Source organism: Gymnoscopelus braueri (genome assembly GCF_963280865.1).
Source record: "Gymnoscopelus braueri genome assembly, chromosome: 11".
Lineage (NCBI taxonomy): Eukaryota > Metazoa > Chordata > Actinopteri > Myctophiformes > Myctophidae > Gymnoscopelus > Gymnoscopelus braueri.
In genome coordinates, this window is record NC_137613.1 from 48,867,449 (window position 1) to 48,881,118 (window position 13,670).

A 13,670-nucleotide genomic window follows, 5' to 3' on the forward strand; every position below is an offset into this window, starting at 1 on the left:
GTGTGGACAGGCCTTTACACTTGGTTGGCGTGCGTCTTGCGACAGCGCTGCTGGCCGTGGTGTTGGGTGCACACAGGGGTAGGATCCACACACTTTTTTGTGTAACGTTCATAAGTACATCATGCACAGTATAACATCTGCTGCTATGCTCACGCACCTTATATCTTATCTCAGGTACTATGAGTAAACATGTAGATAATTTTTTTGCTTTCGTTGATTGATCTCCTTTCCCCCTTGCCCCCTTTCTTCTTCTTCCCTTTTCATTTTTTTTCTATGGAAATAACAAAACGATGGGAACTATGCACGAAAACGAATTTCACCCACTTGTGTGTGTGTGTGTGTGTGTGTGTGTGTGTGTGTGTGTGTACTTGTATTACTCAAAATTTTGAGCTTGTAGATCAGCTATTGCTACTTTTGTGTGACACTGTACCATGATGAAGTAGGGCATTCATTTTCAAAAAAAAGCACATCAAAAGTTTAAATATGGAGATAAGAGGTGTCTGCCCGACGGCAACGAAACGATGCCATGACACAGAAACTGGCAAACTATACGGAAACATTAACTCGGCACACAAGTTCAGAGTTACTGCAGGGTTCTAGTGTGATTTGGCACACGCACACTCTCAGAGTTCAATAACAGATACCTACAAAAAATGTTTAAGGATAAAGAAGTAGGAAGATATGACCTAAGAAGGAAGGAAGATTTACAGCAGCCTTTTGTTCGCACTACACAAAAAAGTATATGCATTTCAGTCAGCGGGGTTACTCTGTGGAATGAACTTCAGGAAGAAATAAAACAAAGCAATAGTATGCCACAGTTTAAACATCAATATAAGAAGTATATAGCAATGAGGAGGGACATTTTGATGTAAATTGTTGATGGTGATGGAAAGGTTTGTGCATTGTGAAGTTGTATTGAAGTACAAATGTATGTATACATTAGTTTTTTCTTTTTAAGATATATTTTCTAATAAGATTTTGTGTTAATATAAAACTGTAATAGGGGGTAGGATATTATAAGCATTAGATTCTTCCTGCTCCTTTTCGAACACTTCATGTTCATTGAGATAGTTGGAATAGTTTTTAAAATATGTTTTGTTTTTTACTTTATTTTTGTTGTGACTTTTTTATTGTATGGTGTTCGAAACAAATAAAAAGAAAGAAATAAAGAAGAAAGAAATAGTACAGTTTAGTGTAGAATCCTGTTACCTTCCGAGGACATCTCCAATCTCGTACAGGTCTTCCACGTTGTCCAGCTTAAAGGCAGCCATGTTGGCTCTTCTCCCCCGGACCAGTGTCTTCTTGGCGGATCCACTCTGCTCGTGTGATCGGTCCTCTCCTACCGGTGCATGGTGCTCCAAGACACTCCTCTAACCTGGAACGCACATGAAGCAAGGAAGACAGGTCGTAAATTACACACCGCCAGTGGTGGAAAAAGTACTCAAATGTTTTACTTAAGTAAAAGTATCAATACTGCAATGTACTGTAGAAGTACTCTGTTACAAGTAAGTCCGGAATAAAGATTTTACTTGAGCAAAAGTACAAAAGTATTGGTATCAAAATGTACCAAAAGTAAAAGTACTAAAATGCTTGAAAATAGCAGATCTACAAGCTCACAGATGCGACGTGTTGTGAACTTGTAGATCGGCTATTTTCAAATAGCCTAGGTATAAAATAGGGCTAATGTAGTTAATGTATGTTTTATAATGTAATAATGTATATCTACAAAGTAACTAACTAAAGTTTTCAAATAATTGTAGTGGAGTAAAAGTACAATATTTGACTCTGAGATGTAGTGGAGTAGAAGTAAAAGTATAGACAATTGGAAATACTCCAGTAAAGTAAAAGTACCTAAAATTGACGCATGCACACACACACACACACGCACACGCACACACACGCACACGCACGCACATGCACACGCACACGCACACACGCACACACGCACGCACACACACACACACACACACACACACACACACACACACACACACACACACACACACACACAAGAGGGTTTTTTCCTACTCCAGCGTGCCAGTTCCCCGTGGCGTGTACACGCACACGGAACTGAAAAACAAGCAAACCCAGCGACAATAAGGTGACATGACACAATGGGGTCAAGAAATACAGCTCATCAGGATACACTACCATTATACGCTTTGGATTTTGCCTTCGATCATAATGAAAGCAAAGTGATGTTTGGGGTGTGTGGCCTGTATTGGCAGAATCCTCTTTGTTTGCATTCGTCTAAGTGCTAAAAGAGTGACTTTGAGAGCTGTTTCACCGTACAATGTAAGTCAATTAGGAGGATTTTTTAAATTACACATCCATTTCTAATCAATGGAGCAACTATTGAAGATATCTCACCGATATGTGGAGTTACATCATGGCAAGATAACAAGTTAACACAACCTAAACCTCTATCAAAGAGTCATTGTCCTTTTAAGGGCCGTCCACACACCCGCAGCACTGTAACTATATAATATAATAATAGAGCTTTATTTGCCCCCAGGGAGCAATTAGTTGTGCAACCGTTTCACAGTAAAACAACGTAGTCATGCAGTTAAAACACACAAGACAGTTGGATGCAACCTATGTGGCACTGGGTGCCTGTCGCTGCATGTGCATGACATGCTCCTACAAACGTATTGTTTTACGACAACAGTGGTGAATACATACAGTAGTTAGTAGTTATAGTTTGGAGATATTGGGCTCATGAGCTTCACGCAGTACTACTTGTCAACCAGTATGTGTCCTAGCTACCGGACACCAGGGTGTATTATGTGTTTTATTCATTTACATAAGTTCTGAATTGCAGCTTTAAGAACTTTTTTCATAGGCATTAACAGCTCCTGCCTCTCTAACGTTGCCTGGCAGAGCGTTCCAAAGCCTCGGGGCATTGGAGCCAAAAGTTGCCTCACCACTTCTCCCCGTGATTTACTTCTGGCAGCTCTAAAGGAGGATCTACAGTACTGTAAGTGTTCTACTAGGCACAGCTTTATAGTCCTGAACGCGCTCACCTCAGTATTTTGCTGCTAAGCCTTTACTCTTTTAAAAAGCAGCACCTTATGTTTCCACCGATCACCCACACTAATCATGCATTTTTGACCCCCTAAAACTGTGGAATACTCATACATGTACCAAGATGTAACAATAAAGTTCCGATAATGTCTGGGACGAAATGTAATATGGCTAGTCGTGTTCTTGTCACATATCAGCAAGCCTCAGCTGTCCAACACGCCACAGTTTGTTTTGACCGATCGAAGTGTCAGACGTCCTCAAACGTCCCACTCAGCAGTTACAGCAGTGATGTAATCATCCAGATCCCTATCAAATCATTGCAGTCGGGGGAGAATCCTCCTATCACCATATTTTAACTTTTTTGAGTTTTTTCGTAAATGAATGCCCTACTTCAGTGGTTTTCAACCATTTTCATATCAAGGTCCATTATATTCGGCATTTGAGCCACGGAACCATGCACCATTTGATGAGACTTGACTCTCAGACCCAAGACTTAGAATATTTTGTTCTCGTTGGATGACATTTTGTCCACAATTTCATGCTGTATTGATGTGGTACCATTAGGAGAGATGACAGGCAAACGTTGATCAAAATAACAATTATTGCGCTTGTAGATCTGCTACTTTTGCTACTTTTGAATTTGAATCCTGAAAAGTAATACGTTTTGGACATAATGAGGTTTCCACCCGACAGAGACGGATCTTTGAACCCCCTCACAGTACAGCTGGGTTTCTCAACGGTCGGGGTCTGGTGACCAGCAGGGGGTCAAATGGTCTGTGACTCTGAGAATGCACAAAATGGAACAAAATGAACAAATGAATGGTTTCATTTGTACACTCTCAGAGTTAAACACTGACAGTGGTGGACAGTAACTAAGTACATTTACTTGAGTACTGTACATAAGTATATTTTTGGAGTATGTTGACATTGTCTTGTATTTTTTTTTCAAGCTAATGACTTTCATTCCGCTACATTTCAAATAGAATTATTTTGTCCTTTTGACTCCAATACACTATTACAGGGACTCTGGGGACCTAAACGTACAAATATATGTTATAAATTAACCACTTAAGCCCTATTTCAAATATGGTGAAAATAGTCGATCTACAAGCTCGCGTTGTTGGCTTGTAGATCTGCAATTATATTTTTTTCTGACAATTTACTAGGGTACAGTATATACTGTTTACTTGAGTATATACTTATGTCCACCACTGAGCACTGCGAATTTTACATTGTGTAGATTCAAGTCCCAGGGATTTAAAAAAGAATTGTATCAACGCATGTCAAACTGGGGGTCTTTAAAATGGATACAGGATAATCCGGTCAGATAATCACCCCCGATCAGTCTCGGAACGGGAAAGCCCCTCCCGACTCTGAGGACCCATCCGGTGTTATTGTTGTGAGCTGGGATTTAGCGCAAGTGAACCATCCAGCCTGCAGTGTGTGACAGGTTAAATGAGGATGTTGTCTTGTGTGCACTATTTCAGTCATCACAGCCGCAGCCGCAAGGCTGTCGACACTGTGGCCACGCACTGCTGTGTTGTGCTGTGCTGTGCTGTGCTGTGCTGTGCTGTGCTGTGCTGTGCTGTGCTGTGCTGTGCTGTGCTGTGCTGTGCTGTGCTGTGCTGTGCTGTGCTGTGCTGCTGTTAGGCCTGTCACAATTAATACATAATCGCCTAATCGCAATTATTTGAGATATTTGCAATTATTTTGTAATCGTCATAATCGTTTCCAGGTTGAAAACTTTTCATTCAAATATTTTCAAAAAATAGTGGAAAATAGCCGATCTACAAGCTTACAGCGCGTTGTAAGCAGATCGGCAATTTTTTAAAAGCATGTTATTAAATGTCAGTCAACTATTTCTATATTAAAGTTATTTATTTGTTATATCTGCCCTCTTAATTTTTATTACCAACCCTAAATGCCACACAAAAAATAGATTTTTATTTATATGTTCCAATGTTCAAGGCCAAAAACACAATTAAATCATTAATCGCAATTACTTGTGTGACAATGAATCGTCAAGTAATATTTCATGATTGTGACAGCCCTACAGTGCTGCGTTGTGTTATATTTTGTTGTGTTGTGTTTGTCATAAGGGGAAATAAGATGCAGCGACTGTGGTCGGACACAGACACAACAACACTCCATGCCCAAAAGAGAGTCCATACAACCGCTACACCCAGTAGCACAGAACCACTGCACCCAGTCAGCTGCACATTAGAGGTGACTTTCACATGGTGATGGTAGTCTAACAGAGCTCTGTGTCGCAAACGTTGACATTTCTGACCACAGAGAAGCTCTCACATCAACCTACACTGCTGTGTTTCAGTTTTAACCACAAGTGCCAGACGTACTAAAGCTTCTATTCGTTTTGAGACTTGCATTCAGCATTTCGCAGATCAAATGCTGTTCATGATTTTTTTTTGCACTCTGGATGTAATATTACACATCTGACTGACACATCTTGATCACATGACTCCAGGGAGAATGTGTGAGTTTTGGAAAATAATCTGGAGTAATAGTAAAATGGCAGAAATCCTTGTACGAGTTATAGGCCGAAGCTACTGGGAATGTGTGTGCAAAGTTGCACAGTGATCGGTCCAGCGGTGCCTGAGATTAGCTGTCTAATCTCTAATCTAAAGTCTAATCTCTCAAGAACAGATTCAGAGCTGCGCTACTGAATCTGTCGGGAGCCCCGTTCAAAGCGTGTGATTTACCCAATCAAATGTAGTGGTGGGATTTACATCATGTGCGTTGGCTTCGCACTGGAAACAAACCCAAACTCATTTAACAATAGCGTCCTCGGAGCCGACAAAACCACAGAAAGTTAGTAACATTTTAACTTGTTCTTTCATCATAGAAACAAGTGGGCTTATAACCAAAACGATCCATGTTCTTTGGGAGAAATGGTGTTAGTGTTCCGTGGAGAAATATTGTTAGTGGGAATGAAAACGTAGGCGCTCCACCGGAAGTGGAGGGCTGAGGGCAGAGACTAAACGCCGGTTTCCAGTCATCGTCGGTCTATTTAATCACTCCCCCCAGAGTCAAATGCAAAAGTGAAAAACGCTGGGGGCGCTGTTTTTCCTTTTTATTTGTTCCCAGATTACTCAAAGTCAGACAGACCGACAGTTATGCAGACTCACGGGGTCAAAAACATATCAAATAGCAGATGTCACAACATGATGCGAGTTTGTGAGCTTGTAGATCTGCTATTCCTGCTCTGTTTGAAAACTAGTCTGCCCCCCCCCCAATGATAACAACAGCAAAGATCTTGACAACAAAAGAGGTGAAATATTCACCTTTCTTGTCCATTTGGTTTATGTGGAAGGCCTAGTACTTACACTCTCCCATGTGCTCTCAGACTCTATAAAATGTCAACAAGTTTGTCCCAATATGAACTTGCTTACCAGCACGCACGCCACACACACACACACACACACACACACACACACACACACACACACACACACACACACACACACACACACACACACACACACACACACACACACACACACACACAGTGACCTCCGCCTCCACAATAACAAACCCCTCCCTTTTATAGAGTGCAGAGAGAACAATACACTGTGTGTCCTCTGTGATGTCACAACCGCACCGATGTCAAACCACAAGTCATTCTTGAACGGGGGCCAAAACGGAAGGAAAAGAAGAAAACCTGTAACAGAAACAGTCATAAACAGAGCGAGAGAGAGACACAGAGAGAGAGAGAGAGAGTATTTTGAATCAATTGGAGAGAGAGAGAGAGAGAGAGAGAGAGAGAGAGAGAGAGAGAGAGAGAGAGAGAGAGAGAGAGAGAGAGAGAGAGAGAGAGAGAGAGAGAGAGAGAGCATGTTACTACACAGCATGGAGGCTGCTGAGTTGTACACTTCAAGCTTATAGTTGCTGTCGGGTGGAAACCTTGTATGTCCAAAGTAGTGCTGCCAGAATGGGCCAAAAATTACTTTCGAATATTCCTTTTAAAACACCACGTGGGTTCGATCCATTCGAACCTATCGAATTTCAAATGTATATTATTTTTAATATAACATATTGTATGCAGTAAAACTTAATTCAAACACAGCAGAAGTATATTTCTTTCTCTATATGCGCCGGCCGCCGTTGGTGCTGAGAAATGCGCTCTCTTGCGAGATCAAATGAATGATTCATACTTATTTTATTCTATAGCCTAATTTGAATAAAGCTGTATGGTTTAGATACAAGCCCGGGACTTATCTGGAGAACGGACATGCATCGCTCCAATTGTGCTGTGATGGAAGTTGGAACAATCTTTACCTCGAACCTAAAAATTGTTATAGTCGAAGGTTCTTTTATTTTATATATTCGAAGGAATACTCGAATATGGAATATTCGTTGGCAGCCCTAGTCCAAAGCCATTACTTTTTATTGACGTATTGTTTTACACGTCCTTGTTCATGGCTCCGACAGTCGCCAGTTTTGACCTTCGACAAACCTCTAACTCTCGCCAGTCGACAATGTCACAGTCTGTTTCCGGGGTGTTGCCTGTTTACTTGCTGTAACTTGCTGTAACTTTGCGAGTTATATTCTACATGATGAAGCCATCAGGCAATGACATCACAACATTGTCATCACAACCAGGTAATTGTTATTTAAAATGGAATTGTCCAATGCCTTCCACAGCTTTTTGGTAAACTGTGGACTGAGACTTGGACTTAAGAACCAACTTGGACTTAAGAACCAACTTGGACTTTAGAATTACTTGATAAAAAACAAAAAGTGTAGGACTTGGACTTGAGACTTGTCAGTCTTGTCTTGGGGCTTGACTTGGGAATTGACTCTGGACTAGAGAGCAAAGATTTGAATAACAGTGACTTTGTCCCATCAGTTGCCCAGATTTACGGAAGTGCTGGTGTGTGAAATGTTTCTTAGTTTCTATTTGGAGTTTATAATTAGTGCCCCTTGTTCCAGTGGATGCCAATCTTACAGCTACAATGACAATTGTTTGCGGAAGGCCGCTTCCTGTTTCAGAATGACAATACCACCCCAACCCCCACCTGTGCCACGATGCAATGTAATAACCAGAGACCAGTAAGCACATGAACCACATGCACACGTTCAACTTCCTTCAACTTTGTGTTTGTAAGCGCAATGCATGCTGGTACATGTAGGCATCATGTCGGTAAGGTTCCATAAACACAACAGTCTCCTATTTGCTGCTTTTTATAAAGGACTGCATTTCTATAATGCCTTTGCCCACAGCACTCTGCACAAACCCTCTACACAAACCCACATTCACACACATTGATGGATTTCATGAATGCATCAAATGTCAGAAATGTTTTGAACATAAACCTTGAAATGAAATATTAACTGTTGAGGGTTCGATCTACTTTGTGGGACGCACATAAAGCTCACAATGCATCTCGCTGCGACGCATTGGGAGCTTGTAGATCGGCTATTTTTGGTGCACGACATTGGCGTGCAACCAAGTATAAATCAGGCTTCAAGATCAGTAAAAAATATAATAAAATACAAATGGGTTATGCCTTCTGATATACTAAATACATACTGTGTAGTGTATACAGTATATCGTCACTGTCGGGTGGAAACCTTGTATGTCCAAAACTGTTACTTGGATCTTATATGTAATTATCATTTAGTCACAAGCTTGTTAATACTTTTCATTATTTCAACAAAAATAAATTAAACACTTTCACTTTCACTTTTAACTTTTAACAAATTCAAAAATAGCAAAGATAGCCGATCAACAAGCTGCTTGTAGATCGGCTATTTTCACTACTTTTGTGCGACACTCTTGTATGATGAAAGTAGGAGATTAATTTACGGGGAGAAAAAGAAGAAAAGCCAGATATGACACAGTCATATTATACCAAAACTGTTGAAGTAAGATACAGTAAGATTTCTGCCAGACAGCAATGATATGATACTGTATAACTGTATACAGTATAGTTGTAGGGAAGTGGGGTGGGGTGGACCTTGAGGATTGTTTGAAATATGATTGTGGTCCAAAGATGAAAAAAAGATTGAGAACCACTGGATTACGCCATAATAAATTGCAGCTCTCTCCACTAATGCAGTTGGGGACACTAAGCCCATTTGTCATTTTAAAAAGTGGCCACAATCTCCCTGAGCCCAATCCCATACTGTACATCTATCACTCATCACTGTGCCTAAGCAAGGCCTCCAGCGTGGTCCGCTCACCCTTCTGCCTTCCAGGAAAACGTTCAGCAGCATCAGGACTAGCTCTACCAGAGACTGTGCAATTAGGGCGATATGACTTCAAATCAATAGCACGATTATTGCTAACTTTTGCCTCGATTGCGATTAATGAACGTTTTTTTTTTTTAATAATACGATGCGTTGTGAACTTGTAGATCAGATATTTTCACTTTTTTGTTAGCCACCATTGTACAACAAATTATAACACACGGTTAAGAGGTTAATCAGACAATTTACTCGATTATTTAAAACAAATCTATTCGAATTTATTCGTGTCAATCATTGATATATAAGCATACTTTGCTTCTCGATTATTCGGTTGTAAGTTGTTTATTGGTTCTAAATTCATCCCCTCTGTCACCTCTCACCTGCCACACCCTACAAGATAAGACCTGATCCCCCAGAGGCCTGGGGCACCTGCTGACCCCCCAACAACCCCACCCCTGCATTCACAGAGCCTCTTTGCCTTTAATGAATATCTTGGGCATACAGGGTCCTATCTTGCACGGCGCCTTGTGCCTAAACTTATTAGGCATTTGTACCATGTCGGAGGCGCGCGGTCTCAAGCGAACTGGAGCCACGTGAAGCACCACCGAGCGTCAGTTGCCGTGCTGAATGTTGCGATGTTCGCTTGTCAGCGCCGTCCTAGTTATATACCGCACAGAATCGTAAATCATGTTGTGGGGCCTGCTCGGCTTCCGGGTCGCAACCCGTGTTATTTCACCGTGGGATTCGCGGCTCATATGCACAGCTTTTGGGGTTTTCTAATCGTCTATTCACAGAGTTTTCATTCTGTGCTATTTCACCGTGTTCTGTGAGATCAGGCTGGTGCAAGATAGGACCCACAGCCCTGTCACCACTTAAGTGGTGTTTTTTTGTTATTGCTTTGTATCCCTTCAATTAAGTCATTATGCCAATTAATTCCTCCCCACACTCATTTCGGTGTGCTGTCACTGCTATTGTATCCTACTGGCTCACCCGTCACCTGATTCGGATGCTATCAATGCATTGAATGGGACATTATCACCTTTTATTAGACCATTGAATGGGCGAAGTAGGCGACATACTGACCTACCCGCGATTTATCAGACCATTCATTAGGTGTTATCAAGACATACTGACCTACCAACGGAGATGACTTAAATAGTTCAGTTTCGGTTTTGAGGGCGCAGTCTCAGGCAAACTGTCACCCCGTGAAGGACCACCGAGGGAGCTAAAGCGAACGAGTTGCCGTCCTGAATGATACTAATTAAGGCTCTGTTCCATTCTGGTCAAACAAAGGGTGCTGATATTATGCATGTTGGCTCACTGGAAACACTTTGCTGCACTGTCTCAAATTGTGGTCCAGGGACCCTCGTGGTTCCTTGGGGGGGTTCCAAATGGCCCCTTACGGGTGTGTAACTCTGAGAGTGTACAAATGGAACAAAATGGACCCCGTAAGGGTCCATTTGGTTCCATTTGTACACTCTCAGAGTTATGGGGGTCCTTGAAATGAAAAAGTATGAGAACCACTGTGCTATACTAAATGGAACAGAGCCTTCATTAGTATCATTGGTAACATCTGTGAAAGAAGCATAGGTCTGCTGTGCATAGAGCCTATTGTGTTCGTATTGACGCTCGACAAAGCAGCCAGTGCATCCGGCTTTGGCCATAACAGGTTAGATCCTAACCTGTGTAGACAAAAGGGTCTCGAACAAGTTTGTTGAGATTTGGTGAAAAGTTAGTTTCGAGTATTCTAGGGTCTTGTGTCACATCTTGCTTTGTATTCATTTGTTTCTTCGTTTTATACAGATAAACCACACTTGCAGCTCAAATACCTTGAAGTAAATGATTGTGTATTTGCGCTCAAATGGAAATAAGCTCTTGAGCTTGTTTGTGTTTTATCCTTTTGATAGATATATATAAGTATGGTCATGCGTGTTTGTCAATCAAATTAACATCGATCAGTCCGTAGGCTATTGTCTGTCCAAATTGCACTAAGTTTGATGTGGTCAAATACAACTGCTTGACATGCCTTTCAGTTTATGTCAACATTTACTGGTTATAATGTTATCCAGTGTATTCTTAACCACTTAAACCCTATATAATCAGTTGACCGAGGTCCCCCAGGGCTCTATCCTTGGCCCTCTACGTTTGTCCCTCTACACAAATCTCTTTGCTCTTTCTCTACAAAGGTGAAACTGCTCCCATTTCTTCTCTAACATGTTTTGTAAATATTATCTCACGTAGGATGCTGATATATTTTACTGTCAAGGCATCATCGTAATAAATGTTGAATTGATTTACAGTCAACACTTCATGCTTCTGTGATACAAAGAAAATTAAACTGCTGCAGACTTCTTGTTAGTTCAGTACAATGAATAATTGCACTATTAATTTAACAATGAACCCCTATTACACTTCGTTGACTGGGGTCCCCCAGGGGTCTATGCTTGTCCCCCTCCTTATTCCCCTATACTCCAATTCTCTACGACGAAAATAGCCGATCTACAAGCTCACAATTTGACACTTCTTATTTCTATAGCGCCTTTATCCATAGCTTTACACAGATGGCAGAGTAAACCATGCAAGGCACCAACCTGCTCAACCTGCTCAGCAGGAGCAGATAAGAGGTTCAGTGTCTTGCTCAAGGACACTTCGAAACTAACAGGGGGAGCCGGGAATCGAACCGGGAAACTTCCGATTCCCAACTGGCCGCTCTACCTCCTGAGCCATTGCCTCCTGCTAGCCTAGGGTTCAGTGATTACATAAAAGCCCCCCCCCCCTCCCCCCCAATTGATACGTATTAGGCATAATTGATACGTATTTCCATTTGATTTCTGAAATAAATTACAAATGAGATTTCCGGAGGGAGGGTTTACCAGGCTAGTGGACCCCCATTTGAAAAGGATTTGGTCAGGGACCCCCATAAGAGAATATTTTAGTTGTTAGATTAGATGTAATACATTCTATACTGTAGGTGTAGAGAGTGAAACTGGATTTAAAACAAATTAAAAGCAGTTCTACAAGCTCACATGGGCGTTGTGGGCTTGTAGATCTGCTATTTTCAAAATAGCCAATGTACTGTATAGGGTTAAAGTGGTTAAACTGATTTGGATGCTATATTAACTAAATTAAGCTGGGGACCTGCTGGAACCCCCTCAAGGACCCCTGTAGGTCCCCGGACCCCACCTTGAGAACCACTACAGTAACTATGCACCCGATCCGTACACGCACGCACACGCCAAAGAAATGTACTCCGATGATGCAAATGCATAGACTAGTAGGCAACTCCTAGCAGGATAGCCTAATAAAAATATAGAATCTTGAACTTTGACATAACATAAAAAATCAGCAGGCCAACTGATTGAGACAATGTGACAAACTGAAGATGCGAAGGCAATAATAGTTGCATATTGATAGGCTATTGCGGAATTCAAAAAGTATTTAAAAGACTACGTTTAAAAAATATATTTCTTATAATGGTTCTCCACCCAAACCATGTAGTTTTAGCCAAAAAAAATAAAAAGAAAGAGAAAGAGCGCGCAACTGACTCAGAGATTTCTTTTTTTCCATTCAGTGACTATCTCTGACAGTCTTGGACATTTCCCCAAATAACCAGTGCTGCTATTACGTGTTTACTTCTCCATAAATGTAGGCTACACATTCAACATAAAGTGCTTGTCAGAGATACACAAAAAAAATCATATTTCTAAAAAGATCTCTGAGACTCTTGGTCCAAGCCAGGCTATTTAATGTATAGATGGACTGGTCAGATCATGTGTAGTATATATGGATATTGTACCTGTATGTTGTGCAGTCTGCTCAGTAGATGTCCGTCCAGTGTACCAACTCTTACTCCACGGTTGTAAAGTGGTGTGTGAGCAAGAGTGATGTTTTCAAACCGTCATCCAACCACGGCCAAGAGGAATGCGGAACACACACTCACTAAAGACCTCCTCCACAGCTAAAGCCTCACTCCGCAGTACACGACAAAATGTGTCGCCTCGTCAAAAAAAAAGGACAGATCAAGGTATATATAGCCTATAACAACTGTAGATCTGTTGATGACACCCAGATAGACAGATAGCGCGATAGAGCAGACTGTAGGTTGGAACTAGCTGTAGTATACAACCCTCGTAGACGTATTTATGATTCTGACGTTTTCAATCTACGAGAGTTGTAGGGTGCACTTCCTATAGTGCTTTGGACTTTCTGCACTATGCCCCGTAGACACTCCAAACATTGTACAAAATGAAAATAAAGGCGCTTACCGCCGAGCCCCAAATGTTAACTACTTCTACGGGGTAGTAGTGTAATGTAATAATCCATATCTTTCAATAAAGAAGTGTTTTAATGCCGTCTGTGGCCGAACGCCATTTTTTCACCCTCGTTTACTTCCTGTTTACATTTAGTGTAATTCCGGGTTCCACCGGATGCGCCCC

General features: G+C 41.4%; 1 protein-coding gene across 2 annotated transcripts in view; it reads right to left on the bottom strand.

Moving 5' to 3' along the window:
- Nucleotides 1–13,170, bottom strand: part of LOC308095378 (death-associated protein kinase 2-like) — a 40,377-nt gene extending 27,207 nt beyond the window's left edge. For both annotated transcript variants that reach the window (XR_013934064.1, XM_080442433.1), the window contains exons 1-2: nucleotides 13,031–13,170; nucleotides 1,210–1,375 (exon numbers count right to left, since the gene is read on the bottom strand). Coding sequence is in view for 1 of the 2 variants with exons in the window: in XM_080442433.1 (XP_080298559.1) it covers nucleotides 1,210–1,271 (62 nt within the window). In the remaining variant the exon portion in view is untranslated. The remainder of the gene's footprint in view (nucleotides 1–1,209; nucleotides 1,376–13,030) is intronic.
- Nucleotides 13,171–13,670: the final 500 nt, after the last annotated feature.